At 39.8% G+C, this 12,359-nt stretch overlaps 1 protein-coding gene across 2 annotated transcripts in view; it reads left to right on the top strand.

Moving 5' to 3' along the window:
- ACVRL1 (activin A receptor like type 1) overlaps positions 1-11,264 on the top strand; it is a 53,874-nt gene extending 42,610 nt beyond the window's left edge. For both annotated transcript variants that reach the window (XM_072135204.1, XM_072135203.1), the window contains exons 9-10: positions 1,745-1,875; positions 7,748-11,264. In XM_072135204.1, the coding sequence (XP_071991305.1) occupies positions 1,745-1,875; positions 7,748-7,882 (266 nt within the window). In that variant the 3' untranslated portion in view covers positions 7,883-11,264. The remainder of the gene's footprint in view (positions 1-1,744; positions 1,876-7,747) is intronic.
- The last annotated feature ends 1,095 nt before the right edge of the window (positions 11,265-12,359 follow it).

The raw sequence follows: 12,359 nt of genomic DNA, 5'->3' as shown, positions 1-12,359 counted from the left end.
CCTCCAACACGTCACATTGGCCACAGAGACAACACATATAGAGAAAAGAATCTCTGCTGCGCTAATCGCCAAAACAATTGGATCTGATTGTTAGAGACACAAGATACAATTCATGTACTAAGGAAAGCGTACCCTCTGCTTGGCCCTATTTTCTTAGCACTGTCTACAGGCCCCTTATGTTATGTCATGCTTAGGATTAGAGATGAGCAAGCACTAAAATGCTTGAGTGCTCGTTTCGAATAACGAACCCCATTGAAGTCAATGGGAGACTCGAGCATTTTTCAAGGGGACCAAGGCTCTGCACAGGGAAGCTTGGCCAAACACCTGGGAACCTCAGAAAAGGATGGAAACACCACGGAAATGGACAGGAAACAGCAGGGGCAGCATGCATGGATGCCTCTGAGGCTGCCTAATCGCACCATTTTGCCAAAATTATGGGCATGCCGATGACACTAATGTGAACAAAAAACCGTATTAGATTATGCCACATGTGATGTACAGTATGCTTCACCGGCAGAGAGAATGTGGATTGGGATTTCTGGAGACTAGCTTGCTAAACAGTAGCAGGCAGACTAAGCTAGATGAAATTGCAATTGCACCACTGACAGCACACAAAAGGATTTTGTGCTGTGACTTTCACTTTTGAAAAATCGGCAGACTGTGCCTAATTCAATCAAACCCCCAATAAATTGTCCCACTTAGGTGTTTGAAATTGATATGTGTGTCACTAAGAGCCAAAAATAACGTTCGTATATTTCAGGGTCACCTGATCAGGCCAGCCAACCACTGTACCACGTGATGCTGGGTGTAATGCAGAGTCTCCTGGCTTGCGATTGGCTCTGTTTCTGGCCACCAAAAATCAAAACGGCGGGAGATCCAATTTTCTCGAGCTGGCGAAATATTCGTCCGAGCAACGAGCAGTTGAGAGTACGCTAATGCTCGAACGAGCATCAAGCTCGGACGAGTATGTTCGCTCATCTCTACTTAGGACATACCTTCTTATATTATTACAATTAATTATGCCCCATTACCTTGGATTAGACTGAACTGTTCTAGACAGCAGATGGCAGCATCAACAGGACAGAGAACAGGTCGGGGACTCTTGGCTGTTAAACAAGGCTTCTGCATTTGTGTATAAGTGTCCTATGGCTTCACCATTAATTGGGGAAGCAAGATAAAAACATAAGCAGAATGTACACTGAATAGTATTCTATTGAATAAAGGTTACACAAGATTGTATTTTACATAGACATAATATAAGGTAAATCAAATGCTGGCACCGCAGGTACTGTCCAAAGCCGATTTATCCATGTATTGTATAGTTGTGGCTCTGCAATGGCTAGGTACAGATAAAAAGAATGTTTCTTTTATTTTGTGACTAATAAAATAAAGTGACAACAAATTTCAGTAATGTGTAGTAAAATAACAAAAAAAAAAAAAGACTCATGAAAGTACCAACGGGGGGTACTCTACTGAAAATTTCATCTCTTATCTTCCTCTTGGCAGCTGAAAATGAATGCTTTCAGCATTTCACAATGTAAGTGGCAACACTGCATCCCTAACAGCGTATAGACATTCAGCGGATACATGCTTAGTTTCTAAGCAGCAGGCAACTGAGCAAATGGCACAAACTAAAGGTCATATATTGGGAATGTTTACTAGTTTATTCAATAAATAGTGAGGAGCACATGGTGATACTTGCATATTAATGCTTTTACCTTATTTTGGATTCTGGCTTGTCTAGGCATGGTAGAAGACTACAGGCCTCCATTCTATGACATGGTTCCACATGATCCAAGTTTTGAAGACATGAAGAAAGTTGTTTGTGTTGACCAACAAAGACCACATGTTCCTAACACTTGGAGTTCAGATAAAGTAAGTTAACACAAGCAATAGCATTTCATGAATAGTTTGCCATCAACATCTTTGCTTCTTACCATAAATTGTGTTAATCTGAGGGGAAAAAAATGATGACAACTGATATATGTGAACGCACAGTTATTCCCATTGACTATGTGCCCCATACTGGGGTTTTAATGGAACTACACACATTGGTAAAGAAAAGTAAAGGCGGCAAAGGTTGGTATTGGGCAGTGTTGGCAAACCTATGACATGAGTGCCAGTGGTGGCATTTGGTGTCCTCTCAGTGGGGACCCACACCATTGTCCTCAGCAGAGTTTGCCATACAGGACTCAAGGCTTACTCCTGCAGTCCATGCAACACTCAGCACTGTTTTACATGAACACTCCAGTTTAACCCCTTACCGACATGTGACATAATACTAGGTCAGATGCCGGCTGAGCCCTCTCCATAGCCGGTCTTTGCTGCATATTGCAGCAAAGGCTTACCGGTAACACCCGCGATTGGTGCCTGGACCGATCGCGGGCATTTTCCCACTGATCGCCACCGGCGGCTTCAAAAAGATGGCGGTGCCCATGCGATGATCGTCGCTCCCTGTGACGTCATCAGGGAGCGGCGATCCGTTGCCATGGAAGTTTCGGGTCTTCTGAAGACCCGAGGCTTCTTCGGATTAACCCGTTCATTACAATGTGCTATCAGCACATTGTAATCAATGAGGAGTAAAATCCCCATATACTGCCATACTGTAGTATGGCACTATATGATAGGATCGTACAAAAAACCTAGGGTTAAAGTACCCTATGGAGTCTGAAAAATAGTAAAAATAAAAAAAAAAAAGTTTAAAAAAAAAATAATTAAAAAAAAAAAATCTAAAAACTCAAATCACCCCCCCCTTTCCCTAGTACTGATATAAATATAATTAAACAGTAAAAATGATAAACACATTAGGTATCGCCGCGCAGAAGATGCCCGATCTACGAAAATATAACAATGGTTTTTCACTGCGTTCAAATTCAAAAATGGCACTTTTTTGCCATTTAAAAAAAATTAAAAATTCTATAAAGTGATCAAAAGGTCGTAGAGTCCTAAAATATAATAACATTGTAAACGTCATCAAAAGCCGCAAAAAACAACACCACCCACAGCTCTGTACACCAAATTATTAAAAAAGTTATTAGCGCCAGAAGACGGGAAAAAAAAACCCAAATTTTTTGTACAGGAGGTTTTAATTCTTGTAAATGTATGGAAACATTATAAAACCTATACAAATTTGGTATCTACGACCCAAAGAATAAAGTAGACATGTAATTTGGGGCATACAGTGAAATCTGTAAAATCCAAGTCCACAAGAATACGGCACAATGTGTTTTTTTTTTTACCAATTTCACAGCATTTGAATTTTTTTTCCCGCTTCCCAGTACATGGCATGGAATATTAAATACCACCATTTTGAAGTGTAATTTGTTACGCAGGGTTAAACTAATTCATTGATTAATACATGGCACAGGACCTGTATTCCTAGAACCTTGTAGAACCTAGAGGTATGCTCCTCCCTGGCCCAGCACAAGGTATAATTTAACCCCTGAGTGCAGTGAAAATGATGAAAAAACACATTTGCACCATTTCTTGTGGGCTTGGATTTTATGGCTTTCACTGTGTGCCCAAAATGACAGGTCTACTTCATTCATTGGGTCAGTACGATCACGGGGATACCACATTTGTAGGTTTTATAATGTTTCCATACATTTACAAAAATTAAAACCTCCTGTACAACAAAGAAATTCTTCATTTTGCCGTCTTCTGACACTAATAACTTTTTTATACTTTAGTGTACAGAGCTGTGGGTGGTGTAATTTTTTTGCGACTTTTTTATATTTTTCAAAATGGCAAAAAAAATGCCATTTGCAACTTTGGGCACCATTTTCCGTTATGGGGTTAAACGCAAAACAGTTAACAGTTTTTTGATAAATCGGGCATTTTCGGATGCAGTGATACCTAATGCGTTTATGATTTTTACAGTTTATTTATATGATTTCTAGGGAAAGGGGGGGGGATTTGAATTTTTAGGTTTTTTAAATATATATATATTTTTTTTTTAACTATTTTTTCAGATTCCCTAGGGTACCTTAGCCCTAGGTTATCTGATCGATCCTATCACATACTGCCATACTACAGTAACAATATTGAATTTTCTGTTGTACGGGCTACTTACCAAGGACATTCCCAGAATAAAAATGGTCTAAAACTTTCAGTATAAGTGGAGCAGGTCATTTCAGGTGCAGATTACTCCAGTTTTCTGCTGCTTACAGATGGATACATGTCCCCCAATTTGTTTGTCTTTTGTTCGCTGTTTTGCAGTTAGAAAGTCATGTTATTTAAGCTTTGGTGTGGTGCAATATTAGGAAATGAGAACGAATTGAAAGGTGTGACTTCCAATTTTGGAAATAAACCATGTCCTCATAAAGGCACATTAGAATAATATATTCTGAAAATAACACGCAAGTTAATATGAGAACGTTGCTAAAAACAGAAACATGCTAATTTTGTATTCCCAATGGGATGCACCACCTTAATGGCATAGAGGTGGCCATACACATAGCGGTGTCAGGTAGCCATAAAAGAGGATTTATCACTATAAGAGCTGACCTTGTGTAGCAGGGAGCTGACCTAGTGTCAGGCATAAGCAAAATGTCAGATAATTAAAGGGGTTTTCAATATTACTGAGTATATATGTAATGCTTAGTCATATGCACAAGGGTCTAGCAGTGAAAGGGCCCACTCAGGCCATGGCACTACAGCTGCTAGAATTTTTTTATATTTTAGGCTAATTTATTGAACAAGCTCAGTTCACACAAATGGTTGTCCTTTATTGTCCTGAGGCTACCTGACAAACAATGCTAAAGGTCAAAAATGACCAAAGGTTCGATGTTTGTCTTATGCAGATCATTTTGTACATACTTCTTTGCCTGCCATGGCACTGCGTTATGGATATGATGTATTAATAATATAAGCACTGTGAAGTTACGCGAGTGCTGTGGAGCCTTTCTTACTTGGCTAACACACTACATTAAAGCAATAATCAAGCAGCAGATGATGGGGTATATCCCAGTCAGCATTATTAGATTTTATGGTGACCAGTAACCCTAAACAGAAACATTTGGTTACATGTATCAGGATCAACTTCTCTTTTTTTAGAGAAATTGAATTTTAGGAGGAATTGTAAATAGTATACATGTATATCACATTTTTAATTTGATGGAAAAAAAAATCTACCAGAAATCTTCCAAAACATAGGTCAGCCTTTTGTATGTCATAATATAATATGCCTTACCTATGCCCCAGCAATTTGTCAGATTGGAGAAAATGATATATATTTTTTAAATATCTTCATGCAAAAGAGATTAAAGGTACACAAAGGTAAGAGTTATGCTTGCTGGAGCACTCATGTTCTTCTTTCATCAATGCCAAGCATCGTTCAGCAATACTTATTTGCATATTGATTGACATCCACCATACAAATAAGGCAAACAAGTAAAAAAAAGCATCAGGATATGTACAACCTTGCTCCTGCTGGTCCTTGCTGCTGTAAAGAATAGAGATAACCGGACCTGGACATATTGCTTCATTGGCAGACGTGCACAGCCATGGCTAGTAGGTACGGCCGTCAATTTGCTGGATTGGCTGTATTGCGGCCAATTCTACAATATGTCAGGGTCGTGCAGGTTGCAATCCTAGTAAATATTACATTTGTACTTTGGTGTGGAAAACGGGAAGTGTATATAATAATAATCCTCATACAGTGCCATCAAATTAAATAGCAGTTTACCGATTCTGGAGAACATATACGAATAAAATAAGACATTACAGAGTAATAGGAGTCATATCTAACAATAGGAATGAGGGCCCTGCTCACTAGAGCTTACAGTCTATATCTGGACATGAAAAAAAGAAAGACAGATGTATATGGGTGAAAAAAGTAACAAATTTCTATATCTGGAAAGCTCTTTAAATGTATATGCAGTTTTTTGTGGGTTGATCTGTAAACTGGTAGATTCCCTTAAGAATTGACTAACAAACAACCATTAAAGTTATTGTAACAAAAAAATCTTCTGCTTTCAAAAGTTTCCATATGCCAAGTGAAACAGCATGTAAGAATGCTAAAAAGGAATTTTGAGAATTGGAAAGAGACATAAATGAAAGGAAACTGTCCTTATGGACCGGTGGTTTAGTGTCTTGAATTGCCCTGTTTGTCTTTTCAACGATCTTTATAGTCAGGGCCGGCTCCAGGTTTCAGTGGGCCCCTGGGCAATAGAGCCTCAGTGGGCCCCTTAACAGTGAACTCTACACATCCAATATATACACACAGCACATACGCACAGATATACACATGCATCCAGTATATACAACACATACGCACAGACATACAGCATATATACACACACGCATACAGTATATACAATACATACGCACAGATATACAGCATATATACACACGCATCCAGTATAAAGAACACACGCACAGATATACAGCATATATACACACCTAAGCACAAATATACAGCATATATACACAAAAAAACACATATACAGCACATTTACACACAAACACATATACATGCATTTACATATGTTGCAATTATACTCACCCCGGTGGGAACGTGGTGGGAAGCTCAGGAAGGAGACTGCACAGGAGAAGGTGGACAGCTCGCGGACATGCCAGGCCGGACATGAGGCACACAGGCCGGCCAGGCACGAGTTGTGCAGCCCGGACGCGGGGTGTGCAGGCCGGCAAGACTCGGAGCGCGAAGGCCGGGCCTGACGCGAGGCACGGGACGCGCCGCTTCACAGGAGAGGTGGGTAGCTTGGGGCAGGTCACATGTGAGGTGGGTAGGGCAGGGGGCCCGTCCCACTACCTCTCCGCTCATGCTATGCGGCCTACATTCAGGGGAGGTAGTGAGACCGGCCCCCGGGAAAGTAATAGACTGTGGTGGGTGGGCCCCCTTGAAGCTCTGCGGCCCCAGCACTTGCCTGGGTCAGCCGGGTGCTGACGCCGTGCCTGTTTATAGTTACCTCGTCCCTCAGCACCTGAGCGTTGCAGCAAGTGAAGCCGGCATAGTACACCTTGGCTTCACCGCACAAGCAGCGTAGGAACAGTGCATGCGCAGTGAAGCTGAGATATTATCCAGGCTTCGCTCACTTGCTGCAACACAAGAGAAGGCGGAGGTGTGGGATCTGAAGATGTGAGTCCAATGTGCCACATCAGACTCACATCCAGGTGAGTATAAAAGTTTATTTTTTTAAATTGTGCCCACATACTTCCCTCATACAGGTCAATTTGGGACCCTAAACCACAGGTCCATAAGGACCTGTAGTTGGTATAGGATCCCAAATCGACCTGACAGGTCTTTAAATGTTTAGAAAATTATTTTTCTAATAACATTTAACAAAAATTTCCTCTCTTTTTGTGTCTATAGAAGCAAAGCAGATTGGTGTGCCTACATGGTAGCATACAAAATAGGTGTATCTAGGAACTACAAATGTGACCATCGGGACCTATAGTGAGCCAACGCTAGTGTAATATATAAGTGTAATGGAACTTGATCATATTATATTCAGGCATGAATGCCTTACCTTTCTATTATCAGAGTTGTTTCTTAGCATCAGTTTAATTTCCTCTGTGACAGCTACATGAGAAGCAATAAACTCTTATGAACTACTTGTTTTGACTTTTTTCAAATCTGCCCAAAGCATTGAAAAGAGCTTATTCTCTACCAACTGTCAGAAACTGATATCTTTTGGTGTGTACTAAAGCTCTTATTTGGAAAACATATAGAAATGTAGTTTCCTGAAATGAAAGCATCTAACATATTTTCTCCTCTATTGCCTAGATACTAGCAGCACTTATGAAGACCATGAGGGAATGTTGGTTCCAGAATCCATCAGCGAGGCTCACGGCTCTGAGGATCAAGAAAACATTAAACAAGCTGAATAATTCCTTGGAACAGAGGAAACAGGACTGTTGAAAAAAAGTCACCAACTTTGTGATTTGCACATTCCTTAAACTCAAGACTGAAGTAAGACCAAAGGAGAGAATTCAAGTTATTTAAGACCATATAGTCTGTAGTATAATCCAGAATGTAGAGCACAGCACCATACAACATGGATTCTGATCAATGCACCAGCCTTTTACCAGCATTCATCCTGGCATACATAGCTATGCTGGAATTACAGAACAAGCATTGTTACCAGATGCTAGGAAGCCATGTATTGGAATAACAGCAATATTGAGAATCTATGACTTGTCCAACGTATCTATACTACTGAGCAATTGTATACAGTGGGAAAGACCAGAAGAATTCACTTTACTATTCATTCATAAAATGGCTGTTCTTGTGTTGCTCACTTACAGGCCACCACTAGTCTTCTAGAATAAGAATGGCTTCTATCTTGCTTGTTTGGTAAAACCTCAGAGCCGGGCAATGCTCAAAATGGACATACATTTGCACACATCCATCTGCTGAGAGAAGAGGATGCGTATCATGAAGATACACATGTAAACTACAAGTACACAACAGCGATCTCAACATGTACACAAAGTTTATTGTAGCTTTTTATATATCAACAACATATATTGAAGGATGTAGCATCTCGTCAGTTATTTCCAGTCATTTTGCCTCTTATAGCAGTTTCAAGGTTGTGGCTAGTAATTGCTGGCTTATTCACACATCCACTTATAATGGATATATGTGCGTTCTTCATTATCCCGCTGCTGTGTCACCATTGCTTGATCCATTTTTTAAGCCAATATTTTTGTATGGTATAACCATGAATACAAGGACAACGCAGATGGCATTCACGGACCCACTGACTTTATTGGAAGTCATTGGTTCACAAAATAGACAAATAGACACCCTAATGTCCTTGATTATCAAAGGCTTCTAAAATGGATGTATAAATAAACCCTTAGATGCGGTTTTAGTTTGCTATAAAATCATATACCTAAGAACGTGATTGAAAAAGTGCTATTTGCAGCAACTTATAAGTTTACTATTTTCATAACGCTATATGTAATGCTCTGTTCACAACAGTTTCATTCCATCAGGTTCACTTTGCTCTGCTGTTCTTCCCTTTTTCTTTAAAATTTTCCATTAAATGACATCATATTTTCTTAGAACTATGTGTTGTGCTTTCCCTTTGTTATTCCTTTAGTTAGTCAAATCGGTTAGGCTAAAGACACACAACTGTTGGGGGATGTATATATGTCCCCTATAGGCCGGAAAAGGGCACACGGAGTGGTACGGTGCAGCACATGTGCGGCCTGTACCACTCGGTACCCGGGAAAGGAATGTCCCATCTTTCCCCGTATGTATGCATGTCTATGGAGAGAAAAGGGGTCACCCCTCTCCTCTCCAGTGCTACGGCCCGGTGGGCATACGTTAATGTGAATGTAGCCTTAGTCAAATTGATGTTATGTCCCTGCTAGTGTGACATGGTTGACAAAGATTGGACAGTATCAAATGTTCTAAGTGGTTATACCCACTTGGAAAGCTATTTATTAATTACCCAAAGGAATAAAAAAAGGAACTGCACAACACAGACTTATAAGTATAGATGATGCTTTTTATGTACTCTCTTGCATTGTTCATAGGCCACTATGCTCTTTGGAGTGACTACTTCCCAATGGCCATGCACAAGCATAGAAGTTTGAAGCCCAGGGCACTAGTGTAGGAATTAAACTTCACTTCTTGTATTACGTCAGATTGAAATGCACAACACATGTAAGCAATGATGGTTTTGGTCGTTCAAAATGGGAAAATCCATGTATATTTTAGGGGTTTGAGAAAGGTCCTGCATGGCCAAAACAATTTTCACAGTGCTTTTTAATCTGATGTGATTGAAAAAGTGAAGTTCTATTCCTATGTAAGTAAAAGAATAGACAAAACTCTAAAAGGTGAGAAACTATTTATCCATGAAAAATCTGGTACATGTTTATAGGATCTATTATGATCTGTGAGTACAGTCAACAAATAAATGACAAAGATATCTGAATAAATGATTATCTAATCTATATAAAGGGGTATTCCCATGTTAAATGTATGGTTTATGAGCACAACAATGCATGACTTTATGATAAATGGGGTTATGACCTTTGAGGACTTTGCTAATCCTAAATACAAGGGCCAAGATCGCTGATTCAACTCTGTCTTTTTGGATCTTTTTCCTGCGTAACAGTACCCAGCCACCTGCTAAGTATTGGAACTGCAGTATGCTTGTAAATAAAGATGACGGTCATACCATGCACAGCCAGGTGGCTTGAAGTGTATAAGGCGTCGTATACTGGATTAATGGAAGTTACAGAGGTCTGTCCCCCATTAATCAGAAAGTGGTGGCATATCATTGTGATATCCCTTTAATATATGAAAATATCTAAAAGTGACAACAACAAAGATGAGATAATTTCTCATGTTCTATAGAAAATCAATACAAATACTTGTTTGTTTACTACAAGCATCTCACTCCCTACCACAGATGCTTTAATAGAATCTAAAACATCTAATAACTGTAATTTCTGTAACACGTTCATTAATACCCATTTAGGCAAATTATTTTTATTGCTGTTTGATCGAGGTAAATTTGGAGCAAAGTAATAGGAGGTGGGTTCACATCTAAGACAGACTGTTGTTTAATAAGATGATGCATCACCATCATTAATCCTGCCATCTAAGTACATAGAAGCGATTGTCTGTACTACAGCTGGCCTGTACATTGTTCATGTTAATCACATTTTACAATGAAGTTGACAGTGTGTCTGGGGGTACACATTAATAATGGAGGCACAATCGATCCCACTTCAAAAGTATATCAAATTTGATTTTAGCAACTTGAATGCAGACAGATAAATAAACTAGCTCCGGGCGAGCAAGAATAAAATGGATAGATAAATCAATTATAACTCAACATTTTTTACATTCACATTTTGTCCGTACGAAAGCTGCCACTAAAACAGATATCTAGTCGCTTGGCTTAAAGGACATCTACCACTAGGATTCAAGGCCTCTAAACCCTTCCAAAAAGGCTTTTTAAACTTATGCAAATAATGTTAATAGAGCCCTTTTTTCTTAAAAGCAAGGGCATAAGAAACTAAAAAAATAGCGGTTTACAGGCTTTGATCCTGTTGGTAGATGTCCTTTAAAATTCCTATTCACCTGAGCATCTATCATTGCCACTGAAACATAGTATTAGTTCTTTTTATCAGTATTGTGTATAGTTAGTCAGCAAAAATTTCTACTTGCCTTAATTTATACTCCGCATACAGTATATACATCTTAATTTATTAATGTAAAACAAATGTTCTTTTATATGAATTAAATATTCCAGCTCCTTAATAAAAATGATTCACTCTTTCATTGTCTCAGAATTTCTATCAAAGAGTAACTGAGAAAGCTACAGCTGTATCCTGATGTTGCACAGCTACAGATACCTAACATTACCTAAATATTGATAAAAGGGAAGGTGTTGAAAAACATATTGGAAGAAATAATGAGAATGTTGTTTACAGCACTTCCTGGAACAGGCACTGGTTATGCTTGCTTAGTATAATCGCTAGGCCAGTGTTATCGCTAGGCTCCTGCTACATCAGCAACACTGCACAATTTTTACTAAGGCTTGGTCACATGTTCACAATTTCTGATAATATGCATACAAATATAGAGTGTGTTTACTGCGCTTCTCCTTTTATCAAAATTCCAAATTACATTGGGGCAGATTTACTTACCCGGTCCATTCGCGATCCAGCGACGCGTTCTCTCCGGCCGGGATTCACTAAGGTAGTTCCTCCGACGTCCACCAGATGTCGCTGCTGCGGTGAAGACCATCGGAATGCACTGAAGTTCACCAAGCTATCGTGGGTGAAGGTAAGCGCGTGTCGAGTGACACTTTTTTTTAAATGCAGCGGTTTTTCCGAATCAGTCGGGTTTTTTTTTACGGCCACGACCACCCGATTTCTGTCGCCTGCGACAAAATCCCGGGGCAATTCAGGAAAAATCGGCAATATTTGGGTAACACGTTGGGAAAACGCGAATCAGGTTTTCTTTGTCAGGGATAAAGTTCCCTGTCGCCTTACATACTAATGGCAAATTCAGTATGTTTCAATGTGAGCTCATCCTGAAATGTAGGGGGAGGGGCTACGACAGGGGCAGAGAGCTGGCAGTTAACCTGTTAAGTGCCGCGGTCATATCCGACTGCGGCACCTAGCTTACCGTTAGATGTGCGTCGCCATCAGAGGGCGGCGATCAGTTGCTAAGGCAGCCTAGAGTCTCATTGAGACTCATAGGCTTGCCATGTGTAATGATTTCTAATAGCCAGTAGAGGGCAGGCTATTAAAAATCAATGTAAAGTAGCTACCGTATATACTCGTGTATAAGCCGAGTTTTTCAGCACAAAAAATGTGCTGAAAAACGTCCCCTCGGCTTATACACGAGTCAATACTGACTAAAATTG

The sequence above is a fragment of the Engystomops pustulosus genome, chromosome 2 (genome assembly GCF_040894005.1).
Source record: "Engystomops pustulosus chromosome 2, aEngPut4.maternal, whole genome shotgun sequence".
NCBI classification, from domain to species: Eukaryota; Metazoa; Chordata; class Amphibia; order Anura; family Leptodactylidae; genus Engystomops; species Engystomops pustulosus.
Note: the sequence above shows the minus strand (reverse complement) of the source record. Positions and strands in the feature narration are given on the sequence as shown.